The 19,439-nt window shown below is 39.2% G+C and overlaps 1 protein-coding gene across 3 annotated transcripts in view; it reads right to left on the reverse strand.

Moving 5' to 3' along the window:
• LOC306878147 (protein capicua homolog) overlaps positions 1-19,439 on the reverse strand; it is a gene marked incomplete at its 5' end in the record, with an annotated part of 43,546 nt that overhangs the window by 10,901 nt on the left and 13,206 nt on the right. The window contains 13 exons of one of the 3 annotated variants that reach the window (XM_079430302.1): positions 1,330-1,511; positions 1,706-1,866; positions 1,994-2,133; positions 4,707-5,565; positions 8,337-8,434; positions 8,602-8,734; positions 8,807-8,994; positions 12,166-12,298; positions 12,398-12,580; positions 12,923-13,031; positions 13,976-14,132; positions 14,444-14,593; positions 15,187-17,595. In XM_079430302.1, coding sequence (XP_079286428.1) covers positions 1,330-1,511; positions 1,706-1,866; positions 1,994-2,133; positions 4,707-5,565; positions 8,337-8,434; positions 8,602-8,734; positions 8,807-8,994; positions 12,166-12,298; positions 12,398-12,580; positions 12,923-13,031; positions 13,976-14,132; positions 14,444-14,593; positions 15,187-15,238 — 2,545 coding nt within the window. Of the gene's footprint in view, positions 1-1,329; positions 1,512-1,705; positions 1,867-1,978; positions 2,134-4,706; positions 5,566-8,336; positions 8,435-8,601; positions 8,735-8,806; positions 8,995-12,165; positions 12,299-12,397; positions 12,581-12,922; positions 13,032-13,975; positions 14,133-14,443; positions 14,594-15,186; positions 17,596-19,439 lie in introns of those variants that run through there. The other 2 variants (XM_079430301.1, XM_079430300.1) reach the window with 2 other exon arrangements.

Genomic DNA, 19,439 nt, shown 5'->3' on the forward strand with positions numbered 1-19,439 from the left:
TTTGTTCGGGAAGGTCTTATAGACCACAATATCAGCGTGATTTTTGCGTTATTTCCTTATCACGTCTCGTGTGCATTTGGTTGTGAAACGTAGTTTGCGGACCAGACAGAGCTGTCTGCGATTCTTGCTCTTGTCAAGTCATGCAGTGTGTAACCTCCTGTTGCCAATCCATCGTGCAATATGAACACATCAGCGACTGAATGCTACCTCAGATAGTCATGCAGTGTGAAAACAATGATGATCCGATGACTTTGAAAATCACGCAGTGTGAACTCAGCATAATAAACACAGGACTATGACAATATATGATTTCTCTGAGTTCTTATTATAATTCTTATTATAATTTTCATTATAATAAAATATATAATAATGCAAAGCTAATCGACATCACTGCTTAGAATACTATGAAAAATGTTGCATGTCTTATTCTGTTTAAAGAAGCCACATCATCTCACAGAAGGATTTACTTCAAACACTCGACTGACATTGTGATGTGAGTGCAGTAAAAACATGTTGTTAAGTGTGGTATTTGAAATGCTACATACACTGTACAAAGTAATCAAATATATAAAACACTGCATATTCTTCACTGTGTAAATGAAATATATATTTTTTTCTTATTAAAGTTATAAAAGTGATTTAGTCAAGAATAGTGAGAGATTTTCTCTTTTGTTTTTTGATTAACATAAATGACAGACGGCTAGAATATTACGCTGCTGTTACTTTAAGAGCTACCCAGATCCAATTTACTGTTATAAATGTGTTTTCTTTCTCAGCTGTTTGCTCTCACTTAAGACCTTAATTACGGTGTTTACGAGGATGCTTGCAAAGATGGGAATTTTAACACATAAGTGTGTATTTAACCTATCAATGCCTATAAAGTGGTAAAAATAACTCCCACTCCGGGCATGGTCTTCACGCGTGCACGCTTCTCTGACAGCATTTAGAAACAGTCTCTCAGACAGCACGCGCATATAGTGAAATGAGTTCTCTTTCGTTGCTGATTGCATTTCAACAGCTTAAAAATCACTTGTTTTTTAAACTGCAATGCTTAAAAATGCATGCAAACGATAAGTTTTCATGACCACGTAGCACGGCAATGTCACGTGAGCCTGTAACCATGATAGAGATGATAGTCCAAAATCGCTACCGACTGACAAATGTCTACCGGTTAATCGTGTCTACCGGTATATTGCCCAACACTTATTTATACTTATTATTTTTTTCTTTTAAATCACAAAAGAAAAAGTTACAATACATTTTTTAAATCAGCTGACTGCCCTAACATTTTTAAAGATGTATTAAATTATATTAATTGTGTCCACTGACCTGCAATCAGTGGCTGCATCAAAGTCTGTCCCGGATGAGCGATCGCTGCAAAGGTCGCCAAGGGTGATGGAACATAAGCAGATCCAGGTGTTGCTGAAGCTGTCTGAGAGGAGGAACCTGTTGTCGTAGGAACTAATGGCAAAGGAGAAGGAACCCCAGGAGTGGACTGTACATAAGTGATTCTGTGGGAGAAAAGTGATATTTACAGAAACCAGATTAGACAGCTTTTACAAAGAGTGAGAGCAGCCATGCAAGGTTATTCTCTAGTGCTGCAGCACTTGAGGAGTGTAGGAGTTGTTAAAATAAGAGTGGGGTAGATGTTTGTGCGTGTGCGGCTAGGTGAATATAAGTAGGCCTGTGAAAGTGTATGTTATACCTTGTAGGTGGGGGCGGTAGCAGCACGGTCTGAGACGGGGTAGAGCCTGGGGCGACCACTGTAGCTGTTCCCATAGTAACAGAAAATGGGCTCCCAGGTTGCACTGGTCCCGTAGAGGGAAGCTGCGACTGGATGACAGGCATTGGAGCAATCTGAATAATCTAGAAAGGAAACAGGAAGACATGCTAATAAAAAAAAAGATCACAAATTATCATTCTCTCTACAAATGACCCTATTGGTTATTCAGTATCAATTTGTTATTTAAGCATTTACCATTTGAGATCTCACCTTGCTTCCTACTTGTCCTCCATTCTGAACAGGAAGAGGAGGGGCTACCAAGGGAAACTGCTGAGAGGAGGCTGGAGCAGCCCTCACTGTTGCCATGGGAACCAGCATCTTGCCCTGCAAGACTGGTGACTGTGTTTGCACTGCAGAAAAAAAAGAAAAAAAGTGTTTGAAATAATTGGGTCTTGCACAGACTGTCTTATCTGGCACAGGACAAAACTATGGAGAACAGCACCTGAACATGATGATGGCTCTGAGCCACAATACAATAAAAAAAAAAAAAAAGACAATCGGCACTTTCACACATACAGGCTTTTACAGAAATTAACAGCATTTTTCTGTTTGGAGATCATGTGTTAAGAGTCTCAGCAATTTCCTGGGTACCGGTGAAGTTCCATTTTGGTGCTGTATGTGAACAAAGCCGCCTGCTATCAAAAATCCTGTCTGGACCAGACAAAAGTGGTGCATCGGAATTAGATCACTTCAGGTTTAAGAAGTGATTCAACATTGCATCAAATACTGATGAAAACATTCATTTTTATTTGAATTAATCATTTAATGTGTTATTTTTAACCATGTATTTCTATGGAAGACGTTTGTCTTTCAAAAACATTAAAAGGCCCAGATTCAGGTTATTTATTATTTACATATAATGCAGGAATGTCCAAACTAATTTATTTACTTGAAGTACTCATAAATATTTTATTAATTATCACATTTGCATGTTTATGGTTCTCTGACATTGATTTATGGTCACATGACATGCAAGTAAACAAAAGGTTTCTTTTTTTTAATAAGTGTTTTATTTTGATTGATGCCATTTTAAAAATTAATGTTACATTTTTATGCTTTAATTAATTAATAGCTTACCATTAAAATCAGAAACCCCCTGCAGTTCATTGACAAGCCCCAGTTAGGGAAACCTTGACATAATGTAATGTTTAAGGCACTTCATCTTGTTAGTAACAATAAATGGAATATATTTTCTTACTCTTTGTACTTTATATCAATATGGTACAAGATTATCCTATTTAAATCAATGTGATAAACGAGTTAGGTCAAAAGTAATCTAAACGTAATCAAAAAGTAGTCTGATTATATTACCTAAAATGTGCAATGTAATGGATTACATTACTAACTACAATTTTTGTCATGTAATTTGGAATCAGTAGCGCACTACAATTTGCAAGTTATCTACCCAGGTCTGGTGCACACTTTACTGCACATACTAACGTTCATTTCATACGTGCCTTGAATTTGAATCTCACTAATTAGTTTATTTTCTACGCCATTTTCACGACTGAAGACACAACAAAAATAAACAATGTTGGTGAATGTGAGTGATATATACATGCAACTCTTGTATCAGTCGTAACATTGAAGAAAATTGACGCAAACACTGGACTATGATGAAACTTTCTAGTGCCAAGTCTAGCGCTTGGGTTCGTACATGCTATAAAATGGAGTTTACTTTGAATATGCGTTCAGCACATACGCCAAGCGGTTGCATCAAAACTGTAGTATACTTTTAGTAACTTATTTACAGTGTAGTGGATTTGCTCAATCTAAGCAAAATACATTGCCAAGATTTATTGGCGCTTTCATGCTGATGTAATCTGGCAATTTTATTGCAATGTAACAGGTCTTGTGAGAAAGTGGCTACTGTTTTCAAAAGGAAAAGTATTAATATGATGATACATATTGGAATTTTTTTGGTTTTATTATTCTCTAATATCTCTTATGCCAAGTTCACACTGCACGATTTTTGCCCGATTTTTCACTCGCTGACAGGTTTTGATAAATCGCCGACAAATGCCCGAAATCTGAGGCAAATCGATGCTCGTTCACATGAGTGACAATCGCACAGTGGGAATTATCAAAGACGTGATCTGAGGGAATCGCCGATGTGTCGCAGACGCCCGTGAAATATTTGGCATGCTAAATATCTGGAGCTGTTGGCGATTCACAATCCTGCTGTGTGAAATGAGTTCTGACTGAAAAATATATCGGCGATGTGACAACCAATGAGAGAGCAAGATACAGGGCAGCGGGAAGTTCGGGGAGGACTTTGTTTGTTTTGTTTTTTTTTTTTACAAAGCGATTAACGTTAGCCATTTACAAACAACGTGCCTACATTTTTGCATTAGAATATACAGAACAGGTAGTCTACATGACGACGAAGAAGGGGCTAGGGTTTTTCCTGTATAAAATATTCTTCTATAAAAGGACAATATTTATTGCATTTTTCTTTTTTATCACTTTGAGGGCTTTTATAGGATATAGGAAATAAACTCATTATAAAATTCACAACACGTTGGTTTCACTTTCAAGTAGGCTACTTAGATTTGTGTAGGTTATCTAAAAATTTCCCAGCAGAAGTATGTTTGTTAACAAGTCATCTTTGTTAATAATTGTGTGTTTGGGGAGGACTTATAGACCATAATATCACGTGATCTTGCATTATTTCCTTATCACTTCTCGTGTGCGTTTGGCTGTAGTCTGCGGACCAGACAGAGTTGTCGGCGATTCTTCCTATTGTAAAGTCATGCAGTGTGTAACCTCCTGTCGCCGATCCATCGTGCAATGTGAACACAGCAGCGACTGAATGCTACCTCAGATAGTCATGCAGTGTGAAAACAACGATGATCCGATGACTTTGAAAATCGTGCAGTGTGAACTCGGCATTAGTGTGTTATTAAACCGAATGTATCCTCACCTCTGGCTCCTGGGCTAACGACACCCACAGCAGGACTGGAGATGTATCCCGACTGCTTCCCGTTGGCCAACGAGGCGTGAGTGGGCAGAGCTGTAGGTAGGGTGAAGATACTGGTTGGCTGACTGGCCTGCTGAGGGGACGGGCTCTTGGGATTGTTGGTAGAGAGGGTAGGGAGAATGTACTGGACCTGTGTTATGGGTTTTTGACCTGATGAGTGCGCTATTGTGGCGGAGGGGTGAATGTGCGACTGCAGAATGGGCAGAGGAAGTGGACCGTTACTATGAGTGAGCGGGGCTGATGCTGGGGAGGCTGGGTTTTGTGGAGGAGGTGGGGTGACAAGCTGTACGGCGGACGGGGCTTGGAATGTGCCTCCCAAAACTAGATTGGTCACCAGTCCCCCTTGAGCTCCTGATGCACTAACAGGATTGGGCGATGATGAGGAATAGTATCCACCCCCTCCAGCTGAAGCTGTTGATGGGCTTGCTGTGGTACCAGGCCCAATGAGAAGCTGCGTCTGTGGAGGAGCGGGTTTCCGGTCATGTGGGGACTTACTGGGGATTGGCACCGGGGTGCTGACCACAGGTCGCACAACATTAGTGACAACAGTGGACGCCACTCTCACCGCTCCTAGCACTGAAGACACTCCCCCGGCAGAACTGACCAGGATGGACTGACCCGCAGAGAGCTGAGACACTGCTCCTTCACCTTCCCTTCGTTCTCCATCACCTCCCTCCACTGCTCGCTTTCTCTTTAAGGGAGCATCACTAAAGCGTCTGGAGGTGGGGTAGGAGGAGAGAGACACGCTCCGACCGTGACCAGTGCCATAAGACGAGGAGCAAATCACGGGAGCAAAAACTCTCTGATGCCACGCAAGTGATAAAGCAGCAGAGAAAAGTGGAGAACATAAATGTGTCAAAGACAGCAAACATATGTAATGACACATATCCTTTACCAGTTAATAAAAATACTGCAATAGCCTTCTGTAAACTTCATTAATAATTAACCTAGGAAAAATGCTTAAGGACCACAAGCAATTTTCTAGTTCTACAGGGACAAAAGTGTTTTACATTTCACTGTTTTGTGGGACTATATTCATCAGGGACAGTTCACCAAAAACGTGTCATCATTTACTCACCCCAATGTCATTAAAGATGCCTGTTCACACTCAGATGAATGTTTGGGGCAAAAAATCAGTGTGATAAACATTTAAATTTGAATGAATGGTTGTTAATGCGTCCGTTCAGACCAACATGGACATTGGTATTCAGTCAATGCAGTGGTTTCTCTCACACTGGAACTAACACTGGTCAACCGATGAGTTTGTTTGATAAACACCATAGTGAATCCTAAAATCGTTATTTGAAGCGTTGTTTGAAGCCGTGTAAAAACCTACTGTCAGAGAGGGAGTTTGCATTTACATTTAGCCCCATCTGCCATGTTATACACACTGGAATGAACAGATGAATAACGTGAAAATCGGACTCAATTTTAATTTGTTTCACTAAACATTTATATTGGTGTGAACAGGCCTTTAGTAGGAATACTTCTCATTTTCATACACACTTGTGGATAGTGATGTATATTGCCAAACTCCAAAAGAGGAAAATCCATAAGCTATATGACTTGTTCTTTATACTCAAATATTTTGTAGCCATACAATAGATTTGTGAAAGGAACATACTTTTTTTTCAATTATTGTTCACGGATACTGAACTGAGAGCTGCAGCTCCCAAATCCCAAATCTCATTTTTAGTATGATCACACTAGGGCTGCAACAACTAATCGATAAAATCGATTATTATCGATTATGAAAATCATCGACAACGATTCTCATTATCGATTAATCGGGTCTGCCCACAGTGCACGTCCAACGTCAGCTGGTTAGTCAAATTACGGCACTGAATAATGCATTTCTATGGACAAAATGCATCTAAAAATAGTGGAGGAAACAGAATGAGATTCTGCCGGAGAAGCACGTGATCCAAGCTGCCCAAAACATGATAATTCTTTATTTTAAGCTTTAAGTTAATGCATAAGAGTAATGGCTTGCCCTGTCAGGCGCTTTGACAGATGCGTGTGCGTCCTCAGCGCAAAAACGTTCAGTTTACGGTCATATCCTTATCTATAAATGCCACAAATTCACGCGAGCATTTCCATTTTTGCATAAAGGTCCGTCCTGACAGTCTGTGTTAAGTTTAAAATACCGAATGAGCGCCGGCGCAGCGGGCGCGCGCACGCGAGTCAGACGGACAGAACACAGTAGAGAGGGAGACAATTAATAGGCTTTTCAGCGCAAACATATCCATTGTGCTGAATTATCTGTTGTTGAAAGTTAATTTAAGGTTTAAAATAAATTTAAATATTTTATGAGAGTAGGAACTTTAAAGGGATAACAGCGTGTAATTGTCTGTCTGAATATAAACATGAGACGCTCCATAACGGCCTGTTACAGGATAAAGAAATGACGAGGTGACTGTGATCAAAGTAGTTCCTGCAGAACATTACTCTTAACTGTTGGTTAACACTGAGTTTGTGTTTTTATTCGTCTTTATTATTATCTTTATTATTTTAATTTTTAATAGAGGTTTAAACTATATTAAATTTTTACAATGCTTAACAAATTTATGTAAGTTTTTTAACAATGTGTTTATGTAAGGTTTGTGCCACTGCTGCTCTAAAGTAACAGTATTGGTGATAACCAAAATCATTTTTCGGCTTTCTGTACTGGTTAGTACTCCAATATGTGTAAGCTCTTTAGTAACAGTAGTAGGCTATTTTTAATGCTATAATATCATTATTGCTGTTATCTATGAAAGAAAACCAGAGCACTTTTTTTTTCTTTGTATTTTTTATTTGAGTATTTCTTTTTTTTCGCGATACCCAATTGCAGTCAAAAAGTACATAAACAATACCAGCAAGAATGCAAGCTGTTATGAGGACATTTTTTATTATTATGTCCAATAAATGACAATAACATTTTTAAATTTAAACAAATTTTTGACAAATTTCTAAAATATGTTTTCTCTTTATTATGATAAGTGGTCTAATAAATTAAGCACTGTATGTTTTCATAGCATTCAGTTGTCACGTTTGTTTGAAGGACATTGGGCAGAATGTGGAATAGTGTTTTTTTTGGTCAATATTTTTTAATCCGATTAATCGAAAGAATAATCGGCCAACTAATCGATTATCAAAATAATCGTTAGTTGCAGCCCTAGATCACACAAAGCAATCAAGTTAACTTATTTTATTTAAAATGCAAGAACTAACGGCATTTGGCACCAATGACGTCAAACCTGGTGTGACACGTCCAAAGGTGCCATTTTTTAATTGATCTTGAGCGAGAATGAGATTTGAGAGCTTCAGCAGAATGAGGGTCTATTAGTAAATAGCATCCTACAATATGGCTTTATCCTCACATTAAGTGAATGTAGGCTTAAATTTAGAACAAATGTCATCCTCCACTTTTACTGTATGATAAAGCAGAATTTCTCTAATATTTAGTATTTTGTGGTTGTGAGTAAATGACAACAAAATGTTCATTTTCAAGTACGTTATTCCTTTAAACATTATATTTGTGTACAGATCAACACAGAAAGGCTAACAGATGTCAAATATGCAAGATGATACCTTGCGTTCTCCTTCATCTCCAGATCCATTTTCACTATCACTGTCTGTCACCCTCTCCTTACACTTCAGGTCAATGGAGCTGCCTGGATATGAGTCATCTGAATAAGACATGACACACATTAATGACTAACACAAATGCTAATAAATACAAAAGTCTTGATGACAGAAATGACATAAAAATTATATTTTTAAAAATAAAAGTTTTATAAAAATAATTTATTAAGTGTTTATCAATCTGAGTCTTAAATGATGAAGTCTGACTCACCAATGACATCATCATCCCCCTCTTCTTCACAGATGACCATACGCTCTTCGTCACTTGTCATGTCCTCACTTACCCCCCTCTGTGTCTGAGAGAGAGCACCCCGCCCTGCAACCTGACCACCATCACCACACATCTAAAAATACAGGAAGAGTTAGTTTAGCATGAATCGTTGAAAATGTGTCACTTGTACAAGTGCGTGTAATACCTGTCCGAGCTCAGCGAGTGCCTGTGTATTGCCTCTCTCGCTCCTCTCCAGATTGTGCATGGCGCTCTGAGAGAAGGCACGAGGACGAGACACCTGACCATGTCCTTCACCTCCAACTCGCTCTGACACACTCACCATCCCAGGCCCAACACCTTTGTGCTCCATTCCCATTGACACAGATGGCGGTTCTGAATTACATATGAAATAGAACAATTTGATGTTATTTTGTGCATTCACAATGGAAAAACTAACCAACAGGCCACAACAATAGAGTGCAACAGTGACGGTCCACTTTTCTGAGGCCTTAGTTATTGAAGTATATTCCTCATTCATTTTTACCACAGGGGTTAAAAATGTCTTTGTGAAAGCCTTACTAGCCATGAACCAAACCGACCAGCTACAAGGAGAATCGCAACATTCAAACTTTTATTTAAACAAAAAGTATTTGAATATTGGGCGGGCAAAAAGTGGCAAACTGATGGCTTCATAAAAGCATATATATTATTGATTAACAACCTCATAATGTTTGTCCTTAAAAGTTATTGTTAAAAAACTATTTCCTTATAGGAATGAAATGAATGACTGGGATTTTTACTTCTGGAGCTGATGTGCGAGATAGAACTGTCACTTGCAATAACTGCCATTATATCTTACATTTCTTTATCACATTTATACATTTTTATAGCTTTCACTAGGGCCGCACGATAATGGTTAAACAATTAATCATGATTATTTTTCTCAAAAATATGATCACAATTACTAAATCATGATTATTGAATAGGCCAATTTTGCCAACTATGCCATTTTTCAATTTATCACTGTCTTAGGGTGTATTCACACCGGTCTGTTTGGTTCGACTGAATCTAACTCAAGTTCGCTTCCCCCTTTGGTGCGGATCTTTTGGGCAGGTGTGAATACAGCGAATCGCACTCGGGTGCGGACCAATCAACCGTACCGAGACCCAGCTGAAGAGGTGGTCTCGGTCCGCTTACAAATTAACTCTGGTACGGTTGAACGGATAAACCAATGAATGGATGACCTTAAGCACATGTGTGGTTTTGTTTACGGTTTCTGGTTCACTTGCAAAAAGGGCAGTGTGAAAGCAAACCGCACCAAACCAAAAAAAAAAAAATCAACATTGTATTTGGTCCAGACCAAAGCAAGTGAACTAGCGGACTTTCCTGGTGTGAATACACCCTTAGATTTTCTTGGAAATATTGATTACAAATTCAAAATGGGTATATTGTTCCAAATATAGTATTTTTAGACAGTATTTTTTTTCTTGGAAATACATCTGAAAAAAAAGGGGTCCTCTTATATTCACGGTCTAGACTTTTACATATTAATAATACACCCACAACAATAGGCGGCGCCAAATGCGTGTAAAGCGAGTGTGCTGTCCCAGGATTGAAGTGACTCACTACTGTTTATTGCACTACTACGTTATGCTGTCGAGCCCAGTGTTTCTCAACTGGTGGATCGTGAACAATCGTGGGTCGCAAGACGTTTAATTACTCACTCTCACATCGTTCCAAACTTGTAGAACCTTCTAAAGCAAATTAAGATATTTTTGATGAAATCTAGGAGCTTTTTGACCCTCCATAAACAGCAACTGACACGTTGAAGGCCCAGAAAGGTAGTAAGGACATCGTTAAAATAGTCCTTGTGACATCAGTGGTTTAACCTTTATTTTATGAAGCTACGAGAATACTTTTTGTTCTCTTCGGTGTCAGTCTTTGATGCATGTTCACAAGAGTACCATGACGCATGCGTGTGGTGCTGCTGACGCCGGCGTTCTGACGTAGAACCTGGATGTGTTGCACCTTGTTTACAAGCAGAGGTAGATTCAAGCTGTACATAAAAGTGTCTTCGTTTTTTACTGTATTTATTTTTTGACTCTGTAGTTTTACTGAGTATCAAAGATATTAGATAGATATTAGTTGTTAGATAGTTATTAACTTTTACTCTCTACTTCACTGCATTTTTGAACAAGAATCTGTACTCTTTACTCCATAGCATTTATAACGAGTGTTGCAAATGCACATTACATTTTGCATAGCATCTAGCTTTTTCTGCAGCGGTTTATTTCTGCTACAAGAGTGATATCGCCAACTACAGGGCAGTTAAAGTACTATATCTTGTGCGTTATGCCCCTACTCACCCAAACTTGTCAACATGGCTACTTTACGTGAATGCGAGTTCCTTAGCAAGTAGTTGTGGATCACAGGTTATATGAGATAAGGACAAGACTGCAGCCGGCAATGAGGCTGAAACCAGCACATCCAGTGAAAGAAAGCCTTTTAATAAGTTTTTATTTATTCATCATACTAACTAGACCTTTTTGAAGGATATAGGGTTGGTTTTTTTATTTTATTTTGAAGTGTTCAGTTTTACTTTGGTTTCAGAAAATCAACATGATTCCTCTCTTCACAAATCAACTCTTTCTTGTTTTTGTTACGTTCTCTGTACCTTGTCTTGGATTTTTACGTCACTTCCTGTCTCCCGTGGTGTTTGTAGTCATTGGTTCCCCTTGATTAGTTTCCCCAGTCTTGTTATTTTGTTAAGCTTGTTAGCCCCCTGTGTATATATAGCCCTAGTGGTTCTTTAGTTCCTTGAGAGTTATTTTATGTAATGGTTGTCAGTTTACCTGTCATTCTGTTCTTTGTTCCCTGTGGGTTTTGGTTTATTTTTTGTTCTAGCCTTTCCATTAAATACCTGCACATAGAGCCTGGCCTCTGCCCGTTTTTCCCCAGATTCTCCACAACATTAGTTTTTCACTGGCATGTCTCTTTGACTAGTGCTTCTTTGAGCCTATATTTAGTATAAGTAAAATATTAAATACTGTTAAAATCAGATACTCTAAGACTTTTACTCAAATTGTTTTGGAATTGGTGACTTGTAACTTGCAGTGGAGTAATTTTCACTGTAAAGTATGCAGTATGAGTGTGCAACATTGTAGTTATGTTGGTAAATTATGAATTGACTAATAAATCACATAACTGGAAAATGTTTTACAATTAGGTCGAGAGAAGACCAGATCTGGTCTTCAAAAATCTTGAAAAAGGGGGGTTGTCTTATAATCAGGTTTGTCTTATGTTCAGAACAATAAGATAGTAGCTATCTTTGTAAAGAAAAACCTTACTGATACAAAAAAAAAAAAAAAAAACCTTGTTGTTGAACCCTGAAGCAAAATCCTTTCAGATATTAAGACAACTGATAAAATATTGAACCAATTAGATAACAATTACTTTAAAAAATGTGCACAGGTTGTGAAACTATAATCCATGCACATAACACATTATAATCCATCCATAACACTGCCCACAGTGACAATCTGCACTTCTTGTCATGTTCCACACCTGTGGTTTCTGACATGCTCCTCTCGCGGATGTCTTTGCCTCCTGGAACACCACGTCCCTCACTGCTGGATTTCTTTCTGTCCTTATTACACCATTTCCAGTCAGGATGTGCCTTAAAATGTGCCTCCTTCACCTGTATATGAGTGACAAAAACATTTACGGGGGCTGGAAAGACTTAATGGGGGTTATTCGGGTGTCTAAACATGAATGTCTGCAAGATAGTTCCAGTCACCTGAAATGCGAGGTCATGGTATTTCTGCTTCTCTTTGGGTCCCAAAGCATACCACCACTCTCCAAGTATCTTGCTGACAGTGCGGTTGTCCTGGTTTGGGTGTCTCTGATGAACCAGTGCACGATGCCGCTTGCTGAAGATCATAAATGCATTCATGGGCCTCCGGATGTGGTCTTTCTCCCTCTGTAAAGTGAAAGGGTAATAAGGAATGAGTAAATGAGTCTGTGTGAAAGAATGAGGCTTTCACACAACAATACACTACCATTCAAAAATTCAGGTCAGCATGAGTTTTTGTAAAAAGAAATTAAAACATTTACTCAGCAAGGACACATTAAATTGATTGAAAGTGGTAGTAAGGACTTATATAACAAATCTTACTTCAAATAAATGTTCTTTCTATTTATCATTTTGAAGAAAAAAAAAAAAAAGAAAAAAAAAAAGCATTTTATAAAAGAATTAGGAGCGCATTTTCAACATTATAATAATAAATGTTAATCATAAGATCTTATTAAAAAGTAAACGTACCTTTCCAGGACTGGTTTTGTCATCTTTGGGCAGTGCACTGAGGGACTGAGATCTACGCTTTCCAGGAGACGCAGAAATTGGAGGATCAGGAAGAACACTGGGGAAAAATCTGCACACAAAAATGGCAGTTAATATGAAATAATATGAGAAGAATCAATGGGGATCTAGAAGCATACATTGATTATCCCGATCTACCTCTACTAAACACGCACAATCTCTCTTTCTTGCTTACAACAAGGAACATCATTTCTCACACTTCAAATATCAATACAAAGGAAGCATTTGATCACAGCTGCCTATTTTTAACAAGTGTGAGGACAACACACCATCATCATCATCTGGGTTATTTTATTAATTGCAGAGACATTAAGATGATGGTATTACTACTTACATGCACATGAGTTTAGAGATTAATTTTTCTATTATATATACACTTTGGTATTTAACTAATAATTATTACACAGTCACGACCGGATAGCCACTGTGGCCCAAAACAGGCTCAAAAGATCCACCAATTTCACTCTTGCAACCCTCAGGGCTCTTCACTGTGCTGTGAAACAATACAGCAGAATGCACCAAGCCAATTACTGTCGATGAGCTACTGCTTTGCAGCCCACCACCAAAATAGAAAGCACAGAGCTTTACCATGTCTATAATATCCAGTGTACAATATTAAAGGGATGGATGCTTCGCAAATGTCAATAACACCTTAATGCGAAGATAGTACAATAAGCTTAATGGATAAAACACATTTAGTAGGAACTGTACTAGTTGACTTGATGATTATAAAGCGAGCAGAATTTTATATGTGATTCATAAGGGAGAGGGAAAACAAGTGAGAGAAGTGTATTCAGATGACAGTTCATTAATGTAAACTGCCTCTCTGGTTTTCTGCTGTCATTCATATAGACACAGGAGAAAGAGGAATGCTTTTGTTCTCTCTTTCTTTGTGGTGCCATTATGCAGCTCTTTCCACACACAGGAACACCAGCAACAAAACATTCAAACAGAATGACGCATCTCACACACACACACACACACTAGACCACTCACGGATCATCCACGTCACTTTCTATTTCACTGTCAGGTCTCTCTCGCTCCGCATCTTTCTCTCTCTCCGGGGGCAGTTCGTCAGCGGAGGGAGTGGGGCGTGAGGAAGGGTTAGGTGCTCCCTCTATAATCTCCTTCAGCACTGACCCGCTCTGAGACTCTGAAAGTGAAAGACGGGTTTTTCATTACAGCATCTTTAATGAATCCCTCCAATTTGGCAACCTCTGAAGTCAATCGTTGCACTGGGTAATGGCTAAATTACAGCAGCTAGAGTTACAGAGAGTCACTGCAGATGTGCCAGAAGAAGCCAAATACATAACAGCGTTCGGACTATCCCAGGAAACATGCTTCCACTTTTCTTTTTTAAATATCGACCATAATAATTTTTTTTATAATCTCAAAAGGCTGACAAACACATTTTAGCTCATTTTGGAATCAGACAATGGGTGTATGCAGTATGCACTAAATTACCTTTCTTCAGAGAAGCTGTCTGCGGATGACTGACAGTTTGTTGGCCCTCACCAGGTTGAGCCGATGGATCTGATTGGGTGGGTGCCAGGAAAGGGACCAATGAATGCCAAGGAAACACTGGAACCGATCTGGGCTCAACATTAGTCCAAACTACAGGAGAAAATAAAAGAAGATTCATTCAAGCCAGTAATAACAGCAAGCAATAAACCATATCAACACCCAAATCACAGCCTGATGAGCCACATAAATATTATGTGTGCCACATACAGTTGTCTCAGTAATTATTTTGATTATATTTACACATTTCAGTATCACTCTCTATGATACGAAAATAAATACTAAATGTACAAACGGCATCAAAATAGACTAAATGAGGGAGGGAGATCAAGGATAAGAGACCAAAACATCTAACACCGTTAACAGTAACCTTATTTACGAAAGCTACTTGTTACTAAATATTTGAATATTATAAGAGAAAACTCATGTTGCTGCAGCACAATATTGTTTCACATTACAAAAACAGATTAAAGACAGACTGTCATGAATACAGTAAGTGCATGAACATATTGTTCCCGACTGATATTAAGCGCCAAACAATCACTTCCAAAATAATATGATTCATGCAGTTATTTTCTGCTGCAGTTAGAACTAAACAGACACGATTTACAAATACTGTATTTCAGCCGCAAAAGTCCTGCTATACAGAAAAACAACATCAGACACGTTGAGTAATAATGACTGACCAAACATGCTGAGTCCTTGGCGAAGATACTGCGGGCTTTCCGATGAAAACATGGTCGAGTAAGAGGCTTGAAATACTTTTTCTTTTACAGGAAAAACTTCACAAACATGTAATATTAAATAGAGGTACTTATTCAAACGTTCATCAGTTATAAAGTAAAACAAGGACTTGCGATTAAAAATGAAATATCCACATGATGCTTTTCCCAAACAGGTGATCGAGTCCAGCGATGAAAATAAGCGGCCATAATCGATGCTGCCAGCATCCGTCTACTGGAGTTGTTTCATGTTGGTACCAAATGTTCTTGGTTATGATGACACCGATCTTTAGTCCTTATGTATTCTCTGATTTACTGGCTCAGACACCGGATCATATTGTAGTAAAATGATGACAGCGTGCTATCAGGTAACGCACAGAATCATCATAACAAATTATTGTTATAATTTGTTTGTTTCGCGCAGATTATAACAAATTACGATTATGGCGTTATAACACGGTCTTGAACACAGTTAATGCACACTGTTGAGGTTCAAAATGCGGAAACGGGTTTGGTTTTACTTGGATGATGTAGTTTATTTTTGGTCCTGTTTGCCCCCTCCTCGTCTGAGCTTGTTTACATTGACAGGATAGCTGCGGGGATGAAGGGGTTAAGTAGGCCTCTCGGTCATCCTCGGGCTCGAGTAGTGCAACAATCCGCGACCTGCGCTCACCTCTGCCCAGGGGAATTTGCATGTACAATATCACGATTAATAACTAGTTTGGCAATAATAAAAAAATATTAAATACGGTAATAAAAATAAAAGAGCACTGCAGGCATCACATAAGCAATGCCTAAAACGTGGAAACGTTTGTCTCAGTAAATCGTCGTGAAAATGGGAAGCCCAAATCTGCCAGATTAGCAGGTTAGCATGGCCATGGTGCTACTACATCCGCAGTACGAGTGTAATTTATTCTTTGGGTTGCGAGACACAACGGAATTGATCTTCTATTTAAAAGATTAACCAAATGTAATATCCATCAGTCAGGGAAATGATACGTATCAAATGCTTAGTAATAAAAGGCCACATGTAATACACATCTGTCTTTTTCACGTGGTCACTATTATTCTCTCTGCTTGTCAGTGCAGATCCACATCCTGTTTCACATCTGATCTAAATTCATCAGTTTGGCCTCAATCTCTGATTGACAAACGCATAATTACACCCTGCCCAGGACACAAGCAGTAACCGGACTTATTCTGTACTGCCACTTTGGTTTATTGGCTGCATTTGGGAGATCCGGACCTGGTTTTAGCAGCACAGATCCAGATGAGTCCGTCCCCTCAGGAACGCCCCTGGTCTCGCATCCGCACCGCCGGCCGCTACAACAAAACCTGTCCTCATGTCACGGAGCAAAACTGTAGCAATACACGGAAAACACCTAGAATTTAAAAAAGGGAAGAAACGACTGTCTGGCACAGAGAAACCACCAAAGCCAGGGGTCTCGAGTAAAAAGACAGACAACTGGTTTCAATAGGCAAAGAACACCTGTGTTCCAGCCCAACAATCATTAGTTACACTGTAGTAGTACTGTAGCTGTTCGCTGTAATTACGCGGATGAAGCAGTGAAACAGAAAAATCCTCGTGTCATTGAAATGGTCTATATTTTGCTATAAATACTTCTTTACCACACACAGCTCTACTTTTGACTAGATCCAGTATAATAGCAGCATCTCATATTATGTCGAAGAAAATGAAACCCCTGTAGATTGTACAACCGCACGCTGATCCTCTAAACGCAGAAAGCATCGTTTTGTATCGCTTTGCCTTTGGAGGGTTTGTTTTGATCTCGTTCGGGCTTAAAAACGACGCACGTTTCGCTTAAACTGGATTCTAGTTGCACGACTTCTCGTTTTAAATGCCTGCTCCGACACCCCCTGCCTCGCACACACCCCAGCCCCAAAGAGTCTCATCCAAAAGGCTAATCGTGCAGTAAACTCCTCGCCTTCGGCTCTGATACAATCAACAAACTAGTAAGAAACCCACTAAGAGATGACGGTCAAACTCCGCCGTGCCCCACCCCGCTACGGGCAACGGCGGGGAAATACAAAACAGAGAAGAAAAGCTGGACCGAGATGATCCGGCGCAGTGTTGTTGTGATGAAATGACGGGTCTGAAGTGTAATAACAGCCGCTGAAGTCCAGTGCGGTTCTCCTGCAGCAGGGTCACTTTCCGATCCGCGGCGGATGATCACTCGCTCCGTAGGTGTTCGTAGTAAAGAAGTCGTTGTCTCATAACATCATTCAGTTGGCCACGACTCTTCCCTCGATTTCGCTCGCTTCGCAAACCCGTTCTTTCTTTCTCTTTCCCTCCCTCTTCCTCTTGTTGTGTAGTAGGCTGCTCTATCAGCGTGTCAACCTCGCCCAGACCGTGACCCGCCTTTTACTCTTCGAATGCTTTCTCAGATTGGTCTACGACGCAACCTATCGTCAGACAATACGACGCGCTGATTGGTCGGAGCGTGCGTTGGAATGTCAGTCATATGTAAATCCGGATTTGTCTTTCTGCGTCTCATTGGCCGCGGCTAATAAATATTCAACACGCCACAGAATCTGGGGCATGACTTTATGTGGGCTCTCGTGATATTTGCTCCCTGTGACGCTGAAGCTGCCGCGCTACTCGTGTCATATAACAGGTATTATGTACATTGCGGGGTTTGGTTTATTGTGGGTAATGCCAATGCGTTATTTTCAGGACAGATTAATTAAAACAATGTGACTCAAAACAATGTGACATAAATCCTCACATCAGCTGGAAACAAGCTCTCCATCAAAACAGTAGTTAAAATGTAATGTGGACATTTTTAAAAAAGAGGGCGCCATATACACACACGTATTACAATTGTTTAATAGTACTTTTAAAACAGGCGAATTTATATTTTATTTATCCACATGAAAGTTAATAAACAAATGAAAACATATTTTAAGTAACGTATTGACCCGAATATAAGACGACCCTGATTATAAGACGGCCCTCCTTTTTCCAGATGTAGCTTTTGGAAAAAGGCTTTTTGAAAACCAAATCTTGTTTGTTTTTTTTGTCTCTGTAAAACACTTTTTATTTTTCATTATTATTTTAATATTGCATATTTTTCCTATTTTAATTTTTGTTTTGAAAGTATGGTAAATACTGGTAAAATGTACCAACGATGACATTTAAAAATATACACATTTTGACATACCATAAAAATAAAGTATTTTTCAGCCCATCTGAATTATATAACATTTAGGCTATGCATCTCATAGTAGCCTACCAAAATTGTATTAACAGTAGAAGTGAAATCTTATTGAAGTCTTCAAATCTGGGAACTGTCTTATGTTTTAAAATCACTTACAGAGGAGGTTGTTCACATCAGGCTAACATGACAGTCACGACTCATGCCGCTGTAAGCTTTTCCTTTTCTCTTGTTTTCACTCACGATCTTTACAACATACACTACATTACATATTAAATGGCACATGTTTTATGTGTGTTTTGTTGTGGGTGTATTATTGACATGTCAAAGTCTAGACCAGTGGTCGGCAGCAATAATATCTGGCCCGTGCCTGTAACCAGATTATTTTGATAGCGGCTGGTTGTGAAATAGATCTGTTATGACAGCAACAGTTACTCACAATCAGAGTATGTGAGTGGAGCTGATCAGGAGTGGAGCGGTGTGAATTTGAATGGAGCGAGGAGCGGATTTTTTAAAAGTCGGAGCGTCGTGGTTTTCACTCACTCCGCTGCATCACGAGTACAATTCATGCCAACGACCCGTAATATAACTGCATATTTAGCAAGAATTCACATGTTAAACATATTTAGCTAGCTAGATAGAAAAGGATCACTCAAATCAGAAAGAATGTGAAGGATATGATGACTGCAGTGGACATGAGCGGGAAGTTTGTTCCTTCTGAATATTTTCAAGTCAAGTCAAGTCACCTTTATTTATATAGCGCTTTTTACAATGCAAATTGTGTCAAAGCACTGCACAATATCACAAAAGGAAAATAATGTGTCAATAAGTTTAAATAGTGTCTTTGCAATAAGGTCGGCGATATCGCTGGAAATGAAGCGTCCCCAACTAAGCAAGCCAGAGGCGACAGCGGCAAGGAACCAAAACTCCATCGGTGATAGAATGGAGAAAAAAACCTTGGGAGAAACCAGGCTCAGTCGGGGGGCCAATTCTCCTCTGGCCAAACAAACCAGCAGTTCAGTTCCAAACTGCAGCAAGTCA

This window comes from Barbus barbus, assembly GCF_936440315.1.
Source record: "Barbus barbus genome assembly, chromosome: 12".
Lineage (NCBI taxonomy): Eukaryota > Metazoa > Chordata > Actinopteri > Cypriniformes > Cyprinidae > Barbus > Barbus barbus.